The sequence below is a fragment of the Heptranchias perlo genome, chromosome 4, assembly GCF_035084215.1.
Source record: "Heptranchias perlo isolate sHepPer1 chromosome 4, sHepPer1.hap1, whole genome shotgun sequence".
Classification (NCBI taxonomy): Eukaryota; Metazoa; Chordata; class Chondrichthyes; order Hexanchiformes; family Hexanchidae; genus Heptranchias; species Heptranchias perlo.
This window is the reverse complement of record NC_090328.1, coordinates 60,865,127-60,892,406: the sequence shown is the minus strand read 5'-3', so window position 1 is coordinate 60,892,406 and position 27,280 is coordinate 60,865,127. Positions and strand designations below refer to the sequence as shown.

The 27,280-nt window shown below is 43.2% G+C and overlaps 1 protein-coding gene across 6 annotated transcripts in view; it reads right to left on the bottom strand.

Annotated features, from left to right (window-relative positions):
* The window catches only part of LOC137320967 (dmX-like protein 1), a 209,858-nt gene that overhangs the window by 129,497 nt on the left and 53,081 nt on the right, over window positions 1-27,280 (bottom strand). For all 6 annotated transcript variants that reach the window (XM_067983005.1, XM_067983007.1, XM_067983008.1 and 3 more), the window contains exons 3-7: window positions 24,001-24,078; window positions 17,147-17,222; window positions 15,849-15,987; window positions 10,632-10,698; window positions 281-456 (exon numbers count right to left, since the gene is read on the bottom strand). In XM_067983005.1, the coding sequence (XP_067839106.1) occupies window positions 281-456; window positions 10,632-10,698; window positions 15,849-15,987; window positions 17,147-17,222; window positions 24,001-24,078 (536 nt within the window). The remainder of the gene's footprint in view (window positions 1-280; window positions 457-10,631; window positions 10,699-15,848; window positions 15,988-17,146; window positions 17,223-24,000; window positions 24,079-27,280) is intronic.

Sequence of the window (27,280 nt, the reverse complement as noted above, 5' to 3'; positions counted from 1 at the left end):
AAGACAAGAAACAAGAGAACAGATTTACAAATGAAGAGTAAATTTAAATGTTAGGAACAGCTTTAAAGAGTAAGAAATGTTTGGAATAATGTTGCAAAGCAAAAGAATGGGGACAAAAAGATCAAGGACCATTCAAAATGCAGCTAAGTGCTGAGCTTCCTACCTTTATGATGTTTGGGAGAGGACAAGATTACCCATATCTTCACACATTTGTCACTTGCTAAAAATCAACATTTGCAGTGGTAATGCATTGATTGGTTTTATCAAGTATTCAACTAACCTTGGCATGTACTTGCTGGTCTTCCGCCAAGAAAATCCTGTGACAGCTCGAGGATGGGCTAAATATACAAAGGAAAAATCGATATCTCCTTCTCTTTTGTCCACTGGAGTGACTGGTGTCATCACTGCTGACTGCCAGCTGCTGGAATTGTACCACACTTTCACAAGACAGTCATCCTGTGAGGGTAGGGGAGCAGGAGACACAGAAAACCAATTTGGAGCATTTGACTAAAAACATGTTTTGCACCCAGCATTAATGTAATGTGCATTTATCCAAATACTGTAGATATTATCACATCATCTGCAATTAACTGGAATTATTTAAAAAACTTGAAATACACAATTTTAACAGTCAATAGTTATTCTGCTTTATATTCCTTCAGCATGTTCCAAGAAGGCCTGTTAATACAAAGTGAAGTTACTGGCTACCTTGTCAAAGAAAAGTATGAGTGATAAAATGGAAATGTCTTACGTATCAAATAGTTGCTGGAGAGAATTCTTTCTATACTGATTGTATCTTCATCAATCATTAATGATGGCCAAGACCATCACAGTTGTCCTTTAGTATCAAATCACTGCTTCTACAACAACTGGCAGTTATATAGCACTTTTAATGGCGCAAAAATGTCCCAAGGTGTTTCACAGAATCAAGTTGGACAAAAATGGATGCAAAGCCAGACGAGGAGGTATTAGGAGGGGGTGACCGAAAGATTGGCCGAAGAGTGGGATTTTAAGGATAGTTTTAAAGGAGGAGAGGTGGAGAGGTAGAGGGTTATGGGGAGAGAATTCCAGAGCATTGGGCCTACACAGTTGAAGGCACACCCACCAATGGTGGGGCAGTGGAGAGGGTGCACAAAAGGCCAGAGTTAGGGGAACACAGAGTTCTGGGGGATTGTAGGGCTGGAGGAGGTTACAGAGATAGGGAGAGGCGAGGTCATGAAGGAATTTAAACATGAGAACGAGAACTTTAAATGAGGTGTTGGGGAACCAAGAACTAACATAGGTCAGCAAGGACAGGGGTGATGGGTGAGCAGGACTTGGTGGGATATAACACAGGAAGCAGAGTTTTGGATGATTTGAAGTTTAACCTAGGTAGAGGAGGGGAAGCCGGCCAGGAGAGCATTTAAATAGTCAAGTCTGGAGGTGACAAAGGCATGGATGAGGGCTTCAGCAACAGATGGGTTCAGGCAGAGGCAGAAGTGGGTGATGTTATGGAGGCAGAAATGGGTGATTATTTGCGATAGGGAGGATATGCGGTTGGAAGTTCAGTTCGGGATCAAATAGGATACTGAGGTTGTGAACAGTCTGGTTCAACCTGAGAGTGGCCAGGGATGGGGATTGTATCAGTGGAAAGGGTACAGAGTTTGCAGTAGGGCTTAAGATAATGGCTTCAATATTCCCAGCGTTTAACTGGAGGAAAGTGCGGCTAATCCACGACATGAAGCCATCAACAGAGAATTTTAAGTGAAAGTTATGAGAGATGGTAAAAAGTGAGCACTCAAAGGAGGGGAAGATGCTGGAGACCAATGTGTAACTTTTAAGATAAAGGCCATGCCACTACCTGTGGTTTGGACAGGGCCGGTGGTAAAAAATATAGCCTGGTGAAAATGCTACCAACTGGCCCAAACAGACAACTGTAGCATGGAAGGGATATAGGTGATCACTCCAATACTGCCAGGTCTAATTTTAATTTAGTGCTTCAGAAACTATTTGGAGAAAACTATTTTTTTTTAAATAATGAAAAGTCTACCCGTTTCTTTCCACCATGCTCAAATATCAATGGCTCTCTTCCTTTTACCACCTATCTCTATATCTATTATATCCATTTCTGTATCTATAATGGATGAACAACGCACTTTACGCCACACACACATTCTCTGTTCTTTGAGAATCCAGTTTCTCCTTTATGCCATGTCATTGTCTGCACCTTGGTAAAAATCAATACTATGCCATCAGTACTGGCTCCCATTTGCCCTCTCAATCATGAGTATTGTGATGCTTATTTCCTGAAAAGTATACATTGATTTCAGACCAGTGTATATGCTGATCGATTGGAAAACTGAAGAATCTTGCAGGATCATTGAACACTGGGATGTTACTGCTACTCCTCAATATTCTAACATCACCAGATTTCTATGGATCATGTGTTGACATGAAAATTTACCACCCTGAAGTGTGTAATTCTGCTCGAGTTATGAGGCTGTTTAAATAATATTTCATACCAAGTTTTGTGTGGTTTTCTATTTCTATACACTGAAACTGCTTGCTAAAATTTGATTTATAAAAGGAAATTGCTGCCTCCCCCCGATGGCCGTATCCACGGAGTACATGAGCAAAAAGAACAGAAAGGTCTCTGGTTCAATCCTCAGTCTGTGCTGAATTATCTAACCTTAGGTCGACGACAGCTGGGGCAGTTGCTCCCACTGTCCCAAGCTTAGAGGTGAAAGGTCAGTCAGGGTTCATTCTCCTGCTTGCTGCCTAGACTCCTGCTGGAACTATCTGTGGATGTCGGGCGTGATGCCCCAATGACTGAATGGCCTGTTGATACCATGAAGACTCATAACATGAATAGACCAAGAGGTGACTAATATCAATGGAACTGTACCCCAGTAAGGATACAACACCTTCAGAACAAGTGAGAAAAGTAAAATAGAAAAACAAAATAAGAAAAAACATAGTGGATCTACTTTATAATATGTTACATTATGATAAAATACCATATTTGTGCAGTATTTTGGGTGGTGTGCTGGCAGTTGGCATTATGAAGGGGAAATTGTGACTGACAAATTTATTAGTTCTTTGAGGAAGTAACGGGCAGGGTGGATAAAGGGGAACCAATGGATGCAATATATTTGGATTTCCAAAAGGCATTCAATGAGGTGCCACATAAATGATTACTGCACAAGATAAGAGCCCATGATGCTGGGGGTAATATACTGGCATGGATAGAGGATTGGCTATCTAACAGAAAACAAAGTCGGGATAAAAGGGTCATTTTCAAAATGGCAATCTGTAACTAGTGGGGTGCCGCAGGGCTCAGTGCTGGGGCCTCAACTATTTACAATATATATCAATGACTTGGATGAAGGAACATTGTCTTGTGGCCAAATTTGCTGATGATACAAAGATAGGTGGAAAAAGCAAGTTGCAATGAGGACACAAAGGGCTCGAATTTAGCAGGCCTGCGGGTTCCCAGCGCGTGGTCCTCCGGGAGCGTGGTCAACACGCTCGGCGAAATTAGTGGGTTGCCCGCGCGATCGTAGCAGGCAACCCACTAATAGGAATCAATTACCTGCTCCTCCGGCGCTGGCCTGCGCGTCGGTCGGGCTGCGCATGCGCAGTACGATCTGTCAGCTGGAGGCTCTCTAGTTAAAGGGGCAGTCCTCCACTGACAGATGCTGCAACCAATGGGACAAATTGCAGCATGGAGCAGCCCAGGGGGAAGGCAGCTCCCAGTTTAATGATGCCTCACCCCAGGTATCATCAGATGGGGTGAGGAGGAGGGGGAGGACACAGATCTTCCACCGGTGGGCGGGAGGAAGCGGCCTGCCTCTGCCACCAAGAAGGCCTGGCTCGAGGTGGCAGAGGGGGTCACCTGCGCCACCAACATATGGCCCACCTGCTTACAGTGCAGGAGGCGCTGCAATGACCGCAGTAGGTCAGCCACAGTGAGAACACGAAGTCTTTCCCCTACACTCCGTCTGCCACAACACTGCCCCCACCCCACATCTCCTTCGGCACCGCCAACACTATTCTGTAATATCACCCTTCATACCCACTCAAACCCCATCCTCATCTTACCTCCACCTACTCACCTCGCCAGTACTCGTCCTGCCACTAACACGCAACCCAATCCTCATACAATCTCATTGCTCCATCCCATACTCACCCTCTCGTGCATCGCCCTCACGGCCAGCCTCACTCAACCTGCCACCACCTGTGCTGCAGCCACAGGGCATGCATCACATATGTGCAGTAGGCAGCGTAAGGCAAACGTGTCGTGAGCATGAAGGGGGTGCACAAGGGTGTCTGAGGGTTTGTCATGAATTTCAGAGCAACAAACAGCACACATTATATTGACACCACCACTGCCATGTCTCCGCGAATCCTGTCCGTTGTGTCCAATAATGCCCGCTCCTGGGTATCACTATGAGGACCCACCACTGATGCCACCCATCGTGTTACTGCAGAGTAGGTGCAGGTGTATTTGCAGGGCTTGTCCGCGCAGACGACAGAGACATCGGCGGTGTAGCCGGCTGCACCCTGGACGGATGCGGAGGAGAAGGTGTGGAGGGCAGTGGTGACTTTGACAGCGACAGGTAAGCAGTTGGTGCTGGGGCCAGCCAGGAGCAGCTCGGCATGAAAGAGCCTGCAGATCTCCACGACTACATGTCGAGCGAATCTGCGCCTCCCTGTGCACTGCTGCTCGGAGAGGTCCGGGGAGCTGCGCCTCGGTCTGTGGACCCTGCGGCGAGGGTAGTGCCCTCTGCGATGCGTCTCTCTCTGCGGTAGCCCTCCCTCCTGCTGTGCAGGTGGGCGTGCAACAACACCGTGTTGGGGGGATCCACGTCTCTGCGGCGGACGGCGTGGACTGCGAGGCTGCTGGGGCTGGTCATGCTCTTCGTCCTCCGAGGGTGTCCACACACCACCCATCTGGCAGGTGTTGGTCTGAGGGGTTGTGCAGGGTAGGTGGGTGGTTCCTCGGACTGGGGCTGCGGTTTCGTGTCGGTCTGTCCTCTGGCTTGGCGGGGGGTGGTGGGGGACAGGGGTTGCCCTATGTGACGCGGTGGCCTCCTGCATGGGTGAGGGCTGTCCCCCGTGGAGTGCACCTTGGCACCTGCCACAGGCTGCTGGCTGCAACACGCCTGGTTGGAGAGAGACTGTTTCCCCCAGTGTGTGAAGCTCACTGCCTTGAACCTAAAATCCCACACTTCCTCTTTTGACAGCTGATTCAGCTCATTAACTGACCTCAACAAGCAAGGTAAGTACTCTCAAGTGGAACCCCGCTGGCTTTAATTTCCTGCGGGATTCCCACCAGCGGGGCTTGCGCGCGCAGCCCCGCACGTCAGCGCGTTACCCGGAAGTGGCCGGGATTTCGTCGCGATCTGGTCACGTGACCGGATATCGGGATTTTCCGGGCCCCCCCGCTGGAAACCCGACGCCAAAATCGAGCCCAAAGTGTCTGCAAAGGGATATTGACAGGTTAAGTGAATGGGCAAAAATTTGGCAGATGGAATATCATGTGCGAAAATGTGAAGTCATCCACTTTGGGAGGAAAAATACAAAAAGCAAAATATTATTTGAATGGAGAAATACTACAAAATGCTGCAGAAGAGAGGGATCTGGGTGTCCTCATCCATGAAACACAAAAAAGTGAACATACAGGTGCAGCAAGTAATCCGGAAGGCAAACGGAATATTGGCCTTTATTTCTAGGGGGATGGAGTATAAAAGCAGGGAAGTCATGCTACAACTGTACAGGGTGCTGGTGAGACCACACCTGGAGTACTGCGTACAGTTCTGGTGCCCTTATTTAAGGAAGGACATACTTGCATTGGAGGCAATTCAGAGAAGGTTCACTAGGTTGATTCTGGGTATGGAAGGGTTGTCTTATGAGGAAAGATTGAACAGGTTGGGTCTATACCCATTGGAGTTTAGAAGAATGAGAGGAGATCTTATTGAAACATACAAGATTCTGAGGGGACTCTATAGGGTAGATGCTGAGAGGATGTTACCCCTCATGGGGGAATCTAAAACTAGGGGGCATAGTCTCAGAATAAGGGGTCATCCATTTAAGATGGAAATGAGGAGAAATTTCTTCTCCCAGAGGGTCGTGAATCTTTGGAATTCTTTACCCCAAAAAGCTGTGGAGGCTGAGTCATTGAATACATTCAAGGCTGAGTTAGACAAATTTTTGATCAGCAAGGGAGTCGAAGGATATGGGGAAAAGGCGGGAAAGTGGAGTTGAGGTAAAAATCAGATCAGCCATAATCTCATTGAATGGCGGAGCAGGCTCAAGGGGCCAAATGGCCGACTCCCGCTCCTATGTCTTATGGAGTTACATCCTCTGTGTGGTAATTTCAGAGATTTTTCGTGATGTGGTATTTTTATATAATTCCATTACTTGAATTCTTTTCGTGTGATGATTGTTGCTTTTTGCATAGCAACTTAATCCACCCCCTACTTCTTCTCAATGATTGATCAAGGAAAATAATCACAGCAGCAATGTTCAAAACTTGGCCACATAGTACTGGTTGTGGTAGCTGAAAGTAATGTGAGAAAAAATGAGACTCAAAAGGCCTTAGGCAATATATAAAATATCTACAATTTTTTTTATGAAGCATTTGCTGCATTTAAATCTAAAGTGGTTAGGTTGGTATGTGTGCTGAGCATGCAGATGATTGGCTAGAACTGTTGAAGATGAAATCACTACGGATATAAAGTGGTAACTTTATTAAGTTTCTGTTTCCTCGTCTGGGAATCTCAAATATGATCAGGAATATCAATGTTTTATTATTGCAGGTCAATGGACATATAGTAATTGTGGATCCCAAATGTGTACCAAAAAAAAATGCATACATGTAGGAATTTATCACATCTTTCGAAAATGTCTCAAAGGACACATATAATCCATTATTGAAGGTAGAGTGACTTACGCAGGCAAGATCCCACAAACATCAATGAGATGAATGGCCAGTTACTGTTTGTGGCAGTGACCGAGGGAGGAATGTTGCCCAGGACACTAAAGAAACTTTGCCCTCCAAATTAGTGCAATGGTATCAAAATGAATTTACAAAAAAAATTGAACAATTCCACATCAGTCTCAGAAATAAATACAAATATTGCTGTGAATATGGTTGTTGAGGGAATTGCAGTTGCTTTATTTTTATGCTCAGTAAAGATATATAATACCACTAAGTTTCTACTGGTGGCACTGCTGTACTATTGGTCACTTGTCAACAGCACACCGTCTGACTCCTTTAAAGATATGAAATAGCATTGTGATCATGCATTTTGTATAAGCAATGGAATTTAACTTGCAATGCAATTTCCTCAAACTATATACTCAATTTAATTTTTTTTAAAAATTCCTCTCATTTACTCTTCAAAATTTAACAGATAGGTATGGCACTGTAATGGTTATGTTACTAGGCTTTTACTTCAGAGGCCTGGATTAATAATCCAGAGAATGCAAGTTCAAATCTCACCACAGAAGTCTGAAAATATGAATTCATTTTTTTTAAATGCAAGTAAAGCTGGTAAGAGTAAGAGTGACAGTCATAAAAACCCAATTGATTCACTAATGTCCTTTAGGGAAGAAAGCCTGCCATCTTCATGAGTGACTCCAGTTGACTCCATGAGTAACTGCCATCTAAAGTGGCCTAGCAAGACATTTAGTTGCATCAAACCACTAGAAAGAAAAAAACTGAACTGACTTACTCAGCTGCAACCTAGGTAACAAATCAGGACATGCCAAAGGATGCCCCGCCCAGTTGGCCCTGCAAGATATTTGACTTCGAGCTGCTTGCCCATCCCTCCCAATCTTCTGCTTGTATTCTTTCAGTCCAGCTTCCAGCCAGCTCAAAGCACCTTGCATCTGTGACTGAAATGCATTATCCTTCCTTGTCCTCTTTGACTTCTCCATGGCTTTCAATATATTTATTCATGCCATTTTCTGTTGTCCAGCTTTGTGGGTCTGCCCTTGCATGGTTCCACTCCTATTTGTCCCAAAGCAGCCAGCGGATCTTCATCAATGGCTCCAGCACAGTCACCTCAGTTCCCCAAGGATCTAACTTTAGCCCGCTTTTTTTCCCCCCCTCTTATATGCACTGTGCCTCGAGGACACCATTTTCAGGCATGGGGGTTATCTTCCACATATTTGCTTAAGGTAGCCAGTTTCAGCTTTCCACCATTTCAGTCGAACACCTTGTGTTGACAGACTGCCTGCTGATATTAAGTCATTTGAGAGTCAAAATGTCTTCCAACTGAACATCGGGAAGATCAAAGCCATCACTTTCAGCCACCTGCCATAAACTTTGCTCCTTTGACACTGATTCTATCCCACCCTCTGGCCACTCACTCAGGCTGAATGAAACCTCAGCATCCTGTTCAAGTTGAGTTTCAAACTCAACATCCTATCACCAAAATTGCTGACTTCCAGCTCTGCAACTTTAGCTACCTCTGACTAGATCTCACCCCACTTCCATCCTTCTCCCTCTATAATCTCCAACTCATTCAAAACACAGCTGCCATTTTAAGTCTTGCTTATGCAGCTTTGCCTCCTGTCCCCTAAAGGAGTCAATTTAAACTCTCTCATATCTTCAAATCCCTCCCTATCTCTAACCTCCTCCAACCCTCCGAAAACTCAGCATTCCTCCAATTCTGGCCTCTTTTGCATCCCCGACTTCCTTTGCAGCCATGCCTTCAGCTGTCTCGGCCCTAAACTCTGGAATTACCTCCCTAAACCTCTCCACCTCTCTCTCCTTTAAGACCCTCCTTAAAACCTACCTCTTCGACCAAGCTTTTGACACCTTTCCTAATATCTCCTCCTTTGGCTCGGTGTCAATTTTTGTCTGATTACAGTCCTGTGAAGCGCTTTGAGACATTTCACTACATTAAAAGGTGCTGTATAAATGCAAGTTGTGGTTGTTACCTCAGCAAGTTACCGAAAGCTTACCTACATTTTAAAGGCAGAAATAGACACTAGAAGGTTTGGTGACTCACTTGACAGTAGTTTACAATATGAGAGCAGAAATAATTGAGGGTGAGATGGTTAGAAAGGTCCAAAAAAAAAACCCAAGCTTTGGTAATATCCCAGCTGAATGAAGCAAACACTCTACTCAGGACTACAGATAAAGGGGAGGCAGATTCCGGTCTCATGTTGTATAAGTACCATTTCCTCAAGAGTTACCTTCTAGGAGATATGCACAAACGTCTTGGGATTATTTATCTTCTAATGGGGATGGCACTTGCCCTCTCTGACACCTCTCCAAAGCAGAATAGCTGTTATCTCAGGGAAATGGGAGATGAAAACAGTGCTCCACCAACCACAGCATGATACATCATGCTCCAACTCACTGATCACAAGTTCTGCAACATAATTCTGCATGCATACATACAGTAAAATGCAAGACTGTTTCATAGTTTCCAATGAATTTTTGTTTCCAGCAGTGCTCTGAAACAGACATTAAGTGCTTCAAATCACTTCAAAAAAAATTTTTTTTGAAGATACACAATTTTGCAATAAATTCCTTTTCCCATTCAACAGTATTGGTATGTTCCAGTCAGTAGAAGTTGCAATATCAAGGCAATTTTATTCCAAATTTCTCACATTTTGCTATCTAGTTATTATTCAAATAATGGAACGACTGATGTGCCACATGTGGGTGACATTTTAGAAAATCTACCCCTGTAATAAACTTATGATCTTGGCCAAAATACAGTACATTTTTAATTGTCTTCTATACTTAAAATTTCCACAACATTGTTAGCTTATAAATATTTAGCAAGAGTTCAAGACGAAATAATTCCTGATTAAAAATTACTTATGCAGCCATTATTTATTGACAGAAAACAATTCAAATTCATTAAGGTTTAATCATCCAAATATCCATCTTTTTGTAACAAATGTGGCACTCATTCAAATTCACAGGAGGCCAACTGCTCATCGTACCTGTGCTGGCTCTTTGAAGAGCTATCCAATTTGTCCCAGACGCATGCAAATTTTTCCCCTTCAGGTATTTATCCAATTCCTTTTTGAAAGTTGTTATTGAATCTGCTTCCACCACCCTTTCAGGCAGTGCATTCCAGATCATAACAACTCAATACATAAATTGTTTTTTTCCTCATGTCACCTGTTTCTTTTGCCAATCACCTTAAATCGGTGTCCTCTAGTTACCGACCCTTCTGCCACTGGAAACAGTTTCTCTTTACTTACTCTATCAAAACCCTTCATGATTTTGAACACCTCTATCAAATCTCCCTATAACCTTCTCTGCTCTAAAGGAGAACAAACTCAGATTCTCCAGTCTCTCTACATAACTGAAGTCTTTCAACCCTGGTACCATTCCAGTAAATCTCCTCTGAAGCCTCTCTAAGGCCTGGACATCCTTCCTAAAGTGTGGTGCCCAGAATTGGACACAATACTCCAGCTGGGGCCTAAACAGTGTTTTATTAAGGTTTAGCATAACTTTTACTTAATTTGTGACTTCTCAACTCAGCCGTTTCAACTTGATGAGCGTCTTTGAAGAGATATGATAGCTGTTTTACTTAGCTAAATCAAATGGACCATCCTAAAAACATATACATTAGATCAGTGTTTTATCCCAACCAAAAGAAAAATTATGCAACTACCTTTCCCACTGTCGCAAAAAATTCACCATCTGGAGAGACCTTTAACAGATGGATGGGAGATGCAGTTCTGTAAAAGCAAATTATTAACATTCTTAGATATCACACCAATCCAAAGGCTAATACCCGTAATAGTTTTTTTTAAAAACTAAAATTTCAAAACTCAACTCAAATGTGGCTGGGAAAAGAGGCTATGAAATGTTGGGCAAAATAGGAAGGGAAACAAGCAAACATTACTGTACAAGTAAAACGAAGAAATAGCAAAACACCAAGGACAAAGGAAATGACACTCACATTTATTAACTGGTCTATGATAAGCAGCACATTCAGTAGGACATATGATGTATTACACAATTCCCCCTATATATTCCATTTAACATATGGAAGAGAGAGTAAAACATTGAGTATTTTAAAATTTAAAAAAGCACTGCAGCATCATTTAAAATAATCAATCATTTCCTGAAGTAATCAAATACCATTTGTAAACCTCTTTATAAATACGCTACCTAAATTCTATCTTCACTGCCAAGTAAAATGGCCAGTATGAATTTTGCGTGTCCTTTTACCCCCCCCTCAGTTTCCTCCCATCTTCTACTGAAGGTTGTGTCTCATAATGGGGCACAGTTTTTCAGCTGCCAACAGCTCTGTGGTATCTTGCCCAAGAAACTATTCATATTTGAGCCTGGAGAGTGAATGTTACCAGCTATTCCATCATGAGGCATCACATTTAAGCTCGATCCTGTCCTCAGACATTATTTATAGAGCCGTTTTTCAGCAGGCTAACAATTGGGAGTAATGCTCACCAATTTTCCTCCATACTTGCCAAGGGACGCCAAGGCCTACTGCATCATCTCCCCACTGTTACACAAATTGTGATCAGCTAATTCAGCATAAACCAGGGATTGAATCACTATCTTCCTGATCTGCATGCCTTAACACTACAGCAGGTGGCATATTTATTCAGTGAGCAAGGATGAAAAGGAGGATAACAAAAAGGAGAGAAAACAAAAAAAAGTAGGAAATCCAAATGCAAAGAATTTACATAACTATTTTAAATAAAAGTCAGAAAGAGACTATAAATAAGGCCCAATGAGAACACAATTTGGAAATGCATAAACATGGATTATACAGAAACTACTACTGTCATAATTAAAGCAAGAAACTAAGGCAGCAATAAGTAGCTGTAACTATCCTCCTTCCAGAATAGTGAACCAATTTGGCTCTTGGAGAATAAGAGTTCCTCCTAATTTTCTTCTTTTATTCCTCCTCTCCTGAAGCTTGCGACTCACGCGTTCTGCCCAAATGGCTATTTCTCTGGCATAAGGCTGGACAGTGATTAGTAGGCAACAGCAAACAGAAGTAGGAACCTTGGCTGATATGTTTCCCCTTCCTTTGACCATGGAAAAAACATTTATAGCACCGACCTTAGCTGAGACATTCCTGTTCTCCATGACTTTGGACCACGCCATACCTATCGAGTCACCTGTGAATGTTGAACATGTTTCCACACCATTTCCAGCAATGTCTCTCCATTAAATGCCATAACTTTTATTCAAACCTGAAATGTTTTACACACTAATGGAGATATTGTAAGACGGAGGTCTGACAAGCAATGTTTGAAGTGCAGTGGACACATGAAAGATAAAGAATATGTACAACACTAGTAGATATCCTATGGTGTTGTTCAGTGAGTCAAGGATTTATAAGAACAGAAGTGCTATCGGGTCTCACTCTCCTCTGTCAAAACTGCTCACTATTCCAAGATCACCCTGGAGAACAAAGTTAACCCTCAGCTTCTTTTCTTCCCTACCAAACATCTCCTTAAACCCCTCTTCCCTGCCCCCTCCTCCCTCAACCCCAATGAGCACAAGAAGCTCATAGACTTCTTTGTCACTAAGATAGAGAACATCTAGTCAGTGGCCTCTGCTGCATCCCCCCTTCCCCTTGCCCACCAAGCCTAATCTTCTCCAAGGTTCCCACCTGCCCTAGCTCTGAACCCATGTCTTTCTCCAGTTTCGCTCCTATCTCCACACACGCCCTCACCTAGCTCATCGTGTCCACAAGACCCTCCTCCTGCTTCCTCGACCCTATTACCACAAAACTGATGCCCACCCTTTCTGGCCCACATACTAGATGCACTAAGTGATCTCTCTCCTCAGTTACTGTCCACTCCCATCATCACCTATCTTCTCAAAAACTCACTCTCAACCCCTTCTTCCTAAAAAAAACTGCTGCCTAGCTCCAACCTCCCTTTCCTCTCCAAAGTCCTTTAACTTGCTGTGACCACCTAACTTACAATTCCATATCTGAATCGCCACAATCAGTTTCTATCCTTGCTACACCAGTGAAACAGTGTGAACCAGTCACAAAAAGACATACTCTGTGATGGTGACCACAGTGCATTATTTCTTGTCATCTTTGATCTCTCCTTTGACAGTTGACCACCCCATCCTACTCCAATACATTTTTTCCGTTCAACTAAGTGGGATTGCCCTCACTTGGTTCCACTGTTACCTATTTAATCATTGCCAGAGCATCTCCAACAATGGTCCCCGCACCATTTCCTCCAGAGATCCCCAAGGATCTATCTTTGGCTGCCTCCTCCTCTTCATCCACATGCTGCTTCTGGCGACATAATCTGCAGACATGAAGTCAGCTTCCACATGTATGTTGACAACACCTCTTTCAAACACTGGGAAGACTGAAGCCATCGATTTTGGCCCCCAATGAAAACTCCATACCCTCGCCAGCAATAACCACCCCCTTCCCTGGCCATTGACTCAGGCTGAATGAGAATGTTTGCAATCTTGGCATCCTATATGACCACGAACTGAGCTTCTGACCACATATACTCCCCAATGCAAAGACCACCTACTTCCATTTCATAACATCGCCTGCCTCAGCCCATGTCAGTGAAACCCTCACCCATACCTTTGTCACCTCCAGACTTAATCATTACAATGCTCTTCTGGCTGGCTTTCCATCCTCCACCCCTTGTAAACTTCAGCTCCCCATATATTTGTGGGCAGAAAATGTGTGCATATACAGGATTTTTAATAATATTCTAATAGAACTCCCATGGTGTGCTTAGTGGGTCAGAGGATATGTGGTTTTAAAACAATTAGCATAAATATCCTATGAAGAACAACTCCAAGCTAGTGATTTAAATCCACTGAACAAGGCAAATTCCATTTTTTTTTAAGTAGTACTCTGGGATTTTTGCTGTTGCTCTGGGGTTTGAATTCCACAGCTTTATCATTTTCTGTGAAACTCACAAAAGGCTGTGTGCAGAGTGGCCAATACCAATGAAATTGCTTAACAGCCTAAGTTCTAGGGTTTTTTTTATATATAGGTCCAAATGACGTTACATAAAACTGAAGTAGCAGTATTTCAGCATCTATATTAATCTTAAATATTCACAGTAATTGAAGGATTTTCTGTCTCCTGTCTAACATTGAATACATTTATTTCCTGCCATTCCTTTCTCCAAAAAATGTTTCCCTGTTAAATTAAGGCATTGAAATAAGTATCTGATAGTAGGTAAATTCAAATATTTTGCGATGGTGCATGTAACAGATACATCTTGGATTTTTTTTAAACTGAGAAAATACTGCATGTGCATTAAAGCATCAACTTTAATACTGTATTAAATTAAAACTTGTGAATATTGAACACTAATTGAAGAAGGGATGAGTATGTCTGTAGATCCTATGTTCTTCATAGGATATTTATGCTAATTGTTTTAAAACCACATATCCTCTGACCCACTGAGCACACCATGGGAGTTCTATTAGAATATTATTAGAAATCCTGTATAGGCACACATTTTCTGCACTGAACTCTTCAGTAAGGAATTCAATTTCAAAACGATAGCTTAAGAAATATGATTTCTATAACAAATCATAATCATTATGCCATCATGCAAAGCTTCAGGTGCTTGGCTAAAAAGCGATGCTGTGGGAAGAAGACCCTGTATTTGAGACAAAGGGAGCCAACATTCCACAGGAAATGATAAGTCTGGCATCAGGCACAGTGATTGGGAAGATTGCAGAGACAACAGAAGCATGAAACAGATACATTGAAGAAGAATTGTTAGAAACAGATAACAAGTGCCAAGGCATAATCAAAGACTCAGGACATGGACACAGATAATCTTGTTATGTTAATTGCAGGAGCTTTGTTCAGATAATTAGGTAACTTTCATGATTGGTATGCACAGGATGAGACATCTTAAATGTCTGCATCTGAACAATCCAAATTAAAATTGTGGAGCATAACAGGACACGCAGGGGCCTGCCTACACAGAAAGATAAGGAAGTAGGACGTGCCCCTCCCTCCATAAGCTGACAGAATTGACAACAGTTAACCCCATAGAAAACATGTCTAACTAACAGTTAACACCATAGAAAGGATTTAGAAATTTACAAACATGTCTGGAACAATGAGCACCCTGGCCAGGGGGCATGGGTGGGTGGGAGGAGGAGAAGAGAGATGTCCGGGACAGATGTCACCATGGGGCTAATGTCGTTAAGCTACTAGAAGCAAACATTGTAAACAATTTTACAACACCAAGTTATAGTCCAGCAATTTTATTTGAAATTCACAAGCTTTCGGAGGCTTCCTCCTTCCTCAGGTGAATGCTGTGGGATTCAGCATTCACCTGAGGAAGGAGGAAGCCTCCGAAAGCTTGTGAATTTCAAATAAAATTGCTGGACTATAACTTGGTGTTGTAAAATTGTTTACAATTGTCAACCCCAGTCCATCACCGGCATCTCCACATCAGAAGCAAATATGCTTCAGAAAGATGAGAGAACTGGGGCATTGTCCCACTAAAAAGTTAGAAGTAGCTTCTCAGTGCAGTGGAGATCCACAAACCATATGCACCAGGTCTGATCAGCCTGATATCTCCTAGGGATAGAGTAAATTGTACAATATTTGTTTTTGATGTAACTATTAGAACATTGTTCTTGTGTCTATAATAAAGATTACATGTTTGGTCACATTTGGGCCCGAATCATCGTGGAAGTTATTAAGGATTAACAACCCTTGGTAGCATTAATACAACATACTTCCAACATAGCATTCATTTTCTAAGAATTACTTTACCTAAAATTATATATCTAATAGTGCTTCTCATCAGTTTACAACTTAGAATCAAAACCTCAAAAACAAACCTTGTACCTAATCCATAAGTAACCAAAAGGTATAATGCTCCCTTACTTAGACTCCCAGATGCATCGCCAATCACCAACTTCATTTGGATCTGTCTCATCTGAAATTTCCTCTTCATTAATATTCATTTCCATATTCCCATTGGACCAAAGCTGTAAAGAATTGGAACCCGTCAAGAGACGAATTCCTAGAACGGAAAAATGTTGGTTACTTTAATGGCTGTTTTACCATTCAGTCCTCATCAATGCTGATCTCAGTGCAATCGTGCTGAAAGATTTGACTAAAAAATTATTCGACAAACCAGTGATACGTAACAAAAGTTGTATCAAAGCATTGCAGAATGCTACGGAAGCAATTTCCCCACTTGATAATTTCTTAATCTGGGCTAAATTGTCTTGAGAGGCTGTGAGCATGACAATTTACCCATAGGGAAAGAATGCAAGGCAGGGGCTTAGTGCTCACCTGTACCCTCTTACACATCTCTCAGTGATCAAAGAGTAAAGGCATAGTAATACACCACCCCTGGTCATGATTGGGAAATTTTTGTGCATGCTATGGGCATCCGAAAGAAGGAAAATAACAAAAATGTAAGAGGGGAAACGCAAAGAGGGAAAAGAGACAGGAAGGAAGTAAAAAAAAGGAAGTGAAGGAAGGAAGGAAAGGAAAATGGGAAGTAAGGACAGAAGTGGAAGAGAGGGGAAGGAGGGGGAAGGAGATGGAAGGATGGCAGATGAAGTAAATAGGGAAGGAAAAGACAAAGGAAGGAAGTTAGTGCTGCCTATTTTGATCAGCTTAAAATGGGACCCTGCTTATAAGTTCAACATAAAATGGGCTCTCCTCACATATGAAAATCAAATCTGATTAGACATTTAGATTGAAAATATCCAAGTAAACAAGCACTAAAATCCATCTGGCTAATTTGCTCTTTTAAGTCCAAATCACAGGTTTCCTTCTGGCAGTTTAAACTGCTACAAAAAGCCAAATCAGATCGATCCCTTGAAACTAGCCCAACTGTGATGAAAATTTTCAATTCAAATTTTTATTATTGTCAATTAACTTACAGACAGACTTAACAGTAGGGAGAATGGACTCTGAATAAACTGACATTGAAATAGTCTCACCACTAATGTCTCAATACAATGTCAGAAAAGGTGATTTTGGACCCAAGTGCACCTATGACTAGAGGAAAGTGACCGGCATCTCCATATCATAGAGGAAAGTGAGCTTACAAATCAGCTGGTTCATATTGACTTTAAACAAATCAATCGGGTGACTACTTTTTCTAACATTCTAGTCATCAGGAAAACAGACTTCTATTGTAAAATGAACACAATATTTTCTCTTACCTTGTGGATCCCAAGCTAAATTATGTGCTATTGACTCCAGTATAAACTGCCCACTCTTGTGCCATTGATAATTTAGCTGTTGTGAACAAATGTAACAAAACAGATATAAATGCTGCAAAATCTCAAATGAGTTTAAGAGCTCATTGTTTAAGTACACTTTCAACATAAGTAACCAATTTGTTAAATAAGGCAAATAATTAAAAGACTGAAATATTGAAAGACCCTAAAAGGTCTTCAATGTTACAGCCAGAGCTGTAACTCTTAATGGACTCCTCCAATTGATTGAGATTTAACCTGTGAAACAGCCATACTTTGTAAGGTTCAACCTATGGTAACATTCACCGAAACAATTTAAACTTAAACTTGGCAATAAAATGTACAAACTCAGGACTCTAAACTTTGCAACAGAAAAGGAACAGTAACAGTCTATTAACTGATTTTGAGGATTCAGAAAGTATTTTTGCGTTGAGTGATTCTCTTATTTAAAAAAAAAAACAGGTTCTAAGGGCATGTTGTCTTCTGTCAGCTTACGTAACTTTATCCCATACTAAACATATACTGCAAAAAGTTCTAACAATTGAATGCAAGTATCAAGGACATAGATAATTTACTCTAACATCCAAAACATAATAAAAGTACATAATTGCAAACTGTTAAACACATTGGGGGTTAAATTGTATAACCCCCAAAAACGGGCACAGGGATTGTAGTACTCGATTAACCCCAGATAGCATGTTAAATTGTACTACCTATGCTATTCATTGGCTGCACGCATCTACGGGGGCCTGATATCGTGAGGGTCTAATGCTACTTAAAGGCAGCCTGCACCTCAACAGGAGTGCATTGTGGCTGCAAGAAGTGGTGAGTCGTTTGAAAACTGAATCTGTGTTGTGATACTTTGAGGAATGGCTGAACATGTGAGAGTGTGCACCAAGGTTTTCTGATAATGCACTGGAGGCCTTGGTGCAAGAGGTGGAGAGAACAGGGGGCATCCTGTATCAGCAGGGGTGGCAGGAGGCCCTCCTGACATATGCTCAGGTGGCAGTAGGAGGAAGTAATGGCAGAGGACAATGCCAGGATTATAGCTCCAAGAACATGGATGCAGTGCATGGTCTAACACGAGCTGTCAAGGTGAGTGAGTTCAATCTTCAAATGGCATATCCTATCAACTGCACCACTGGCCTCATCCACTGCTCAATTCCTACACCCCCATCACCCACCTACCAAAACAATCTCTATCAATCGGTATCAACCCTTCAATTCATATGCTTGACCTCACCCTTAAATACTTAGCACTGTTGCAAGCCTCACACCTACAACTCACAGCTCACACACACTGGCAGCAATTCAACCATGACAGCTACATCACCCAAACAATATTGCAGGACACTTACTGATATATTTCCCTCTTTCTTGCAGGAGAAGGTGGAACAAGAGGCATCAGTAAAAAACTGGAGGAGGACAAGCACGCCTGCACATTTTAACCCCCCAGAGGACATAGTGCTGGCCATCATGGGAAGGGGCATCGCTGAAGCAGGCGCCGCTGGAGGGACCAATGGCGAGGGTCTCTGCGTTCCTAATCCTCCTCCTCTCTTCCCTCTTCTCCCTCATTCCACAATCTCTTCTGACTCTCAAGCTGCAGATGGTGTAAACATACATTTTTGATTTTCTCCTCTCCCCTCATCACAACGCAACCCTTGTCTCTTTTTCATTTCAGATACCCAAGAACTGGGACGTTCCCAACCAGAGGAGGAAGGGGAAGACGACAGTGATGGCAAAGTGACACCGTCACTCGATCTTACACTTGCAGCCACCAGCTCAAAGACCGACACTGCACACATTTTAGAGGATAGGACAGAGGAGGGATCTGCAGATAGAGACACCAGACAAGTGCGTAGGAGCCAGGGCAGGGAGAAAGGATACCGCAGCTGCGAGGTCACACACTAGTTCTGCTGCAGAGGATTCAGACGGCTACTTCAATGGGTCAGGCTACAGAAGGCAGCTGATGGGCGTACATAACCAAATGCTTGGTACAATGGAAAGCCTGCACACATTGTCAAGGAGCATGGAGGAGTTCACCTCCAACTTGGCACAGGGCTTTGTGCAGAGATTGGAACTTATCCTTTCCAACATGGAACGGATGGTCACCTGCATCAGCACACCTGTGGAATCCACCATGATACTGTCTGATAACCGATGTCATGGCTTCCATTGCAGTTCAGACCGTGTGCATCGTGACTCTGGGTACCACTGTTGAAAGGGGCTTCCAGGACGTCACAGCAGTCCAGCAATCTGTTCTCCAACAGATCACCAGCAATGCTGAGGCACTACCTCAGAAGAGTGACAGGGGCTCCATGAAACAGGAACCTGCTGTCCTCTCAGGATGACAGTATTCCTGCTCCCAGCCCTACCACTCGGCTAGTGCCCTTGCTGTTGCCTGTCAGCCAGCCAGCCCAGGCCGAGAGGTGCAGTCTGAAGCCAGGCCCTCGAGACCCACAGCTGCTCGAGGCCCCACTTCAAGGCCATCTGCACTCTCCTCCAGTGAAGGTCAGCAGCCTTCCACCGCCCATACTGAATCCACTGAGGAAACACATTGTAAGAGCACTAGGAAAGGTAACGGCACAGAAGACAGGCGCTAAGGGAATGCACAAGGGTAATTAGTTTCATTTTGTTTGCATTATTTAATGATTGAATAGATAAATTTGGATTTGAATTTGCATTTGGTGATTTTATATTTCTGTGGTGAACTGAGGGAGGAACCAATGTGTGTTCTCAGAAAGTGAATGATGTGATGGTCAGTGAGAGGGGAAAGATGAGGAGCATGGGACTGTTGGTGAATGGGGAGGTGTAGTTGAGATTACTGGTATCGCTCATGAATAATCTGATCATGTAGGGCCCTAGCAGAAAGGGCCTGTCTACATTGCAGCCTCCCTTCCTCCTCTTTGTGCTCCTGTTCCTCAGCTTCTTGCCTGATAGGTGGTGGCAAGGGCCATTCCCCTCAATGGTCAGGTTGTGCAGCATGCAGCATATTACCACAAATCTCAATACCCACTTAGCTGAGTACTACAGGGCTCCACCAGAGTGGTCCAGGCTGTGAAAGCATTTCGAGGTCGCCGATGGTGTGCTCTGTAATGTTCCTTGCGGTAGCGTGGCTCTCATTGTTGGCCTGTTGTGCATGAGCGCGCGGGTTTCTGACCAGAGTCATGAGATATGTCATGAGGGGGTAACCCTCGTCACCCAGTAGCCAGCCTTTTGACTTGCTGTGCTGGTACAAATACAGGTGGAACAGAAGACTACCGCAGAACGAAAGAATTATGATTGCGGCCAGGGTAGCAGGCACTCACCTGCATGATGCGTTGCCTGTGGTCGCACACCAGCTGTACATTGAGGGAGTGGAATACCTTTCTGTTGATGAATATGGCTGAGTTCAGATGAGGAGCATGCAAGGCAATGTCAATGGCACCCTACACCATAAGGAAGCCTGCAATTCATGCAAAACCTTGTGCTTGCACCCCTGCTGTCTCTGGCAAGAGGGAATGAGATGAACGGGTTTCTCACTGTAGAGAGCTTCAGTGACCTCTCTCATACAGCAGTGCATTGCAAACATCGAGATGTTGCTCATATCTCCAGCAGCAACCTGAAAGGAGCCAGAGGCATAAAAATTAAGAGCCACGGTCACCTTGACAGCCACAGGCAATACTGTCCTTGCCCTGCTTTGAGACTGCAGCTGTGGCTGCAGCAGTTCACAGATTTCAGTCACGATCTCTTTTGTGAACCGAAGACGTCTCATGTACTGATCCTCGTTGAGAATGAGGCAAGAGAATTGCTCCCCGAAGATCCTCCGCAGATATGGCCGCCTGCCGAGTGCCCTGCTCCCCCTCCTTCTATCAGCTTGTCTTGTTCTGCGTGGCCTCTCTTCATTCTCCCAATCATGTTCAATTCCCAGGAGGAAGCTCTACCATGCCATCCATGTCTGGATGCAACTTCTTTCAGCACAATATTTTAAATGACACAAAAAGGACTGAAAGACCAGCCAGATCACTCCATGTAGAGTGCTTAGCCAAGTATAGGAAACCTCCAAAGACACGTACAATTGCACCAGCAGACAGAATAAACAGACCAGCAACTAACTTGTAAGTACATCATCATACCTTCAAATAGTGCTGTTGGGGTGCTCCTTTATGCCATTTGACAGAGTGTTCAGCTGTGCGACGTAAAGACAGGGCGCTTGCTGGAGTGTGCGCACGGATTTGCGTCATGATCTGCCTGCGCTGTTTGCTGCTGGCATCAGATAGGTGCACGTGCGCAAACACTTTCAGCAAGATGAAGTCCTGCGCACTTTCCGTCGGAAGTGTGCGCGGACATCTTGGAACCCATTTTGAACCCCTAGCTGGCTACGTAGCGCCTAAAAATGGGCACTAAGCAGCCCAATTTAACCCCATTTTCTGTTCATACACAACTGATGGATTTGATAGTGCTTTTTTTAGAAATTACTTTTATCTTCACAAGCTGCACTATGTGAGTACATCCCACACAACGCTCTCACCCCCAGAAACAATTAAGAAATGTAACTACAAAATATAACTATCCTGACTCAAACACTTTCAAATGTAAATACTAGAAATATTGCACATTTGGCAATAATTTATAGTAGTTACTGCAATTCAATTAACATGTTGGCAGTATGATCTGTAACAGCATGAAAAACTTTCCACTTAATTATGTGTACTGTAATAACCACAATCAAATATCCAGACTAAACAGCAACTGCATTCTTTAGTGAAAAACAGCATAGACACCCAAAGAAAATCTAATCCTTCATTACAAATTAAGTGCAATATTTTCCATAGTTGTGTACAACATTAATGTTAACACACGAGGGTAAATTCACCAGCAGGGAGCCGTGCTCACAGTTGGCTGGAGAATCAAGGCCATAGTGCTCTCTCAAAAGTATGTCTCCTTTGACCGCAGCTCCCTGTTGAAAATGCAGGAATAGTAAATGTATTCTTGCATGTACAAGAATTCTAGCACAATCGTAAAGGGCAATCAACATTTTCTAACTTCCCAATTCAATATTCACACCCTCAAATTTTCTGAGACGTCAGTCTATTAGAGACATCAAATCATAAAATATTAACCAGAAAATATTCACTATAATTCCGGTCAACAATCCTATTTGATGTCGTCTTTAATGACATGTTGGAGAGCATAATAAAGGGATGGATTTGGGGTGCATGCTCCAGACATTTTTGAAGATATTACTGTGCTCCTTTGTGCAGATAATAGTCCTGCTGGCAGACCTAGTACTCTATTCATTTTCAACCACGGACTAAGCACTGGGACATGATGGTAGATGCCACCAAGTGCAGTATTACAGTTTTGAACAGCTTAAGAGATTGCAAATGGCATTGACTGGAAGTGTTAGTTGCCCCAACTGTTAATTTATTTCAGTACCTGGGGTTCCTGGTGGATGCAAACTTCATCTTGGACACAATCCTCCAAGGTTGCACTGAGAAGGGATAAAGGGCATTTTGCTTTTTTTTCAGTGACATCTAAGTCCCAATGCAGGTTAAGCGTTTGGTGTACTAGACAAGTATCCAAACAGTTATTTTTCATGTTTTAGAACTGTAGGCATGAAATGGAAGGGCTTCCTCCAAGCTGGATGCTGTGATCAAGCTGTGAGATGGATTTGTGGCAAAAAAGGAGGAACGAATGTAGGGAGGAACTACATTGGAAGGGGCATCAACCTCAGAGCAGATACGCCACTTTGCCAAAGCCCCTCACAAAGAAACCTAGATTAAGGAGTTGGCAATGAATGAGCCTGGTATGCAGCACTGGGCATAGATGATATCTACAATTCAAAGGTGACTCAAGCTTCCCTATGTGTGTCTTTTCACCACACTGAAGGTAGATGTTCGATATATAGTTGATGAGGAAATTCTGACACTTGGGACGATAGTTATGTTATTTGTAGGCCAATTATGAAAGTTTGCACCTGTATATTCAGGGCGAGGTGCCTACAACACTTGGGTTGCATTGAAGCAAGTATCTCCTGGAACCACCATTCAATGGAGTATTGCATATGTAATCAGGCAAGTAGCAATGCGCTCAGACATTTTATGGCAAGTTGTACTGCTCGCTATGCTGCTGAAGAGCTGCTATCACTTAATGTCCACCTAGCGAGGACTCAAACCCTTACTCGTCAGTTGTCTAACGGTGAACTAGCGACTATCTAGTTGAAGTTAAGATGGCTTCAAGATGACACACCTAACAATGGAAGTTTGGAACTAAGTCAACTTCTACAGCAGATCTGGTAACTCAGTACCTGAAATAGGCATGTGCACAGTACTCCAGGGCACTGAATGATTGACCGACCAGCCTGACTCATTAATGGAATTTGGAGGGGTAGACCAGTTACTGTGGGCTAGAATTTGTTCCAGATAACCCTGCAGACCAAAACCCTAAAGAAGTGTCTCTAGCTGGACAAGCAGCAGAACGTTTACTAGTGTTCTTTGCCGGTAGGGAGGTACACTTTTGGAAACTCCTGCAGTACCCCTGCGCACACTTAGGGGCCCCCAATCTCTGGCTCTGACAATCTGCACCAAAGCGCTCTATTTCATATTGGGCAAACATAAACCCTACTAGAGAATGTAAATTTCTCAGTAATTTGGAGAATCCAACATGGGTCATGGGTTTCCATGTGTGTAAAATACTTGCTAACCAAAAGAAATCAACTTAAAAAAAAACCCTACCAAACAGATACCAGCAACAATGTTGAGGTAAAAACACAACAAAATTCAGGAGCACAATATATTCAATGAGTAAAAATAAAAACGCAAGCTATATCGACTTACTGTAGAATGCTTAGGTTTCTGATTTAAAAGAGGGATGGGCTCAAAAATGCAAACCAAATTTCCATATGATGCTGCAATCTGTGGAGGAAACACATTTGAACAACAGTGATAATGAATTAGTAATTCCTACAATTTTGCATGCCATTGATGCTAGGAAAATTAACAAAATCAGATCAAAGGGCAGATACAGGATTCTAGGATATTTCATTGATACAAGTAGGTCATACAAGTCTCATTTTTTTTCCGTTCAATAACACTGCAAATTTCTAAAGCCCATATCCTACCCTGAACTTCAGATAATGCAATTGCTTAATGGATGAACATGTTATTCTGGAATAAAAATTCTAAGCTTTAGTTATACAGATAGGCAACATAAATGCAGATAGGAAAAAGTCTCCAGACATCCAATACAACTGCAGAAATGCAAAAATTGCTGCAACTTAGATTGGAGCACAAAAAGGCACGTTTTCTAGTTTGTTTTCCATAGAACGATTAGAAGAGTTAAATTCAATTTCCTTTTTTTCTTTCCCCCAATCATCACTAAAGTAAAAGGCCTCATGTGGTGTAAACGTAAATATGTACTCAAGCTGTAGAAGGTTGGTTGAATCCAGAACTGGGATTATGTAAATAAACAACTAAAGCAATTCCCAAATCCGCCAATGAAGCACGGCAAAAATTTTCAGACAAGTGTAGATAGCCATGTGGAATAACTGGGTCTCTGCATTTCATCTAGTCTTAACTATGCTTTTAATATAGATATATAATGCCTTATGTCTCAAAGTGCTTCACATACAATGAATTCCTTCTGAACTTCAGCTACTTATGCAGGCAAATACCATTTTGTGAACAGTAGGATTTCCAAAATTTTTCATCTCTCTCAAATTGCTTCACATATAATGATTAACTTAAGTACAGTAACGATTATTTAAGCAAGAGATACAAGATCCTACAAACAGCAATGGAATTAATGGCCAGTTAATCTGTTTAGATTGTAGAGGGAAGAATGTAGGAAGTCCTTGCTCTTCTTTGAATCACTTAACAGGCAGAGGGAGCCTCAACTTAACTTTTCAACTGAAGGGTGGCACTTCTGACAGTGCAAAACTCTCTCTAAACATAAGCGTCAGCCTATAGGATGCCCTCCTTGAGGAAGACTGAAATAGCAAGTAGAAGCAAACACCTGAGCATATTTTTCTCCTCCTAAGAGAGATACTGATGTCAACTGTAGAACTCGAACTGGTGCCCAGCTGAGTTCAACTAACAATACAGACCAGGAATACAACCTAGGATCTTCTGGTTGAATCTGTTTCCTAACGGTACATTGGCACCCAGTCCAGCAATGCCTTGATTTTAAAATTCTCATCCTGGTTTTCAAATCCTTCCATTGCCTCACCTCTCCCTATCTCTGTAACCTCTTCCAGCCCTACAAACCTCCACGATCTCGGCGCTCCTCCAATTCTGACCTCTTGCGCATCCCCGATTTTCACTGCTCCACCATTGGCGGCCGTGCCTTCAGCTGCCAAGGTCCTAAGCTCTGGCAATCCCTCCCTAAACCTCTCCCTCCTCCTTTAAGACTCTCTTTAAATCCTAGCTCTTCACCTGTCCTACTATCTCCTTACGTGGCTCGGATTAATGCCGACGTGAAGCGCTGTGGGGACGCTTCACTACATTTAAAAAGGTGTTATATAAATGCAAGTTGTTGTTGCAATATACTGCTCGAGCAAAAGGCTGCATCAACAAAGGAGACTTGCACTGTATAATCTGGTTTGATAATCAGTTTAAGGGTACGGTACCATAGTGGTTGTTACTGGACTAGTAATCCGGAGGCCTGAACTAATAATCCGGAGTCATGAGTTCAAATCCCGCCAAAGCAGCTGGGGAGTTCAAATTCAATTAATTAAATAAAATCTGGAATTTAAAAAAATAGTATCAGTAATGGTAGTCATGAAACTACCAGATTGTCGTAAAAACCCATCTGGTCCACTAATGTCCATTAGGGAAGGAAACCTGCCATCCTTACCCAGCCTGGCCTATATGTGACTCCAGACACACAGCAATGTGGTTGATTCTTAATTGCCCTCTGAAATAGCCAAGCAAGCCACTCAGTTGTACAATCTTGCTAAAGAAAGGCACAATAAGAATAAAACTGGATGGACCACCCGGCATCGGACCACTCGGCACCAGACACGACAAAGGCAAACCAAGCCCAGTCGACGCTGCAAAGTTCTCCTCACGAACATCTGGGGACTTGTGCCAAAATTGGGAGCGCTGTCCCACAGATGAGTCAAGCAACAGCCTGACATAGCCACATTCAGAATCATACCTTACAGCCAACGTCCCAGACTCTTCCATTACCATCCCTGGGTATGTCCTGTCCCACCAGCAGGACAGACCCACAAGAGGCAGCGGTACAGTGATATGCAGTCAGGAGGGAGTGGCCCTAGGAGTCCCCAACACTGACTCCGGAACCCATGAAATCTCATGGCATCAGGTCAAACATGGGCAAGGAAACCTCCTGCTGATTACCACCTACCGTCTTCCCTCAGCTGATGAATCAGTCCTCCTCCATGTTGAGCACCACTTGGAGGAAACAGAGGGTAGCAAGGGCACAGAATGTACGCTGGGTGGGGGACTTCAATGTCCATCACCAAGAATGGCTCGGTAGCACCTCTACTGACTGAGCCCAGAAGGACATAGCTGCCAGACCGGGCCTGCGGCAGGTGGTGAGCAAACCAACACGAGGGAAAAACCTACTTGACCTCGTCCTCACCAATCTACCTGTCGCAGAAGCATCTGTCCATGACAGTATTGGTCGGAGTGACCACCTCACAATCCTCGGGGAGATGAAGCCCTGTCTTTACACTGAGGACACCATCCAACATGTTGTGTGGCACTATCACCGTGCTAAATGGGATAGATTCAGAACAAATCTAGCAGCTCAAAACTGGGCATCCGTGAGGTGCTGTGGGCCATCAGAAGCAGAATTGTATTCCAGCACAATCTGTAACCTCATGGCCCGGCATATTCCTCACTCCACAAGCCAGGGGATCAACCCTGGTTCAATGAGGAGTGTAGAAGAGCATGCCAGCAGCAGCACCAGGCGTACCTAAAAATGAGGTGCCAACCTGGTGAAGCTACAACTCAGGAATACCTGCATGCTAAGCAGCGGAAGCAACATGCTATAGACAGAGCCAAGTGATTCCACAACCAATGGATCAGATCAAAGCTCTGAAGTCCTGCCACATCCAGTCGTGAATGGTGGTGGACAATTAAACAACTAACG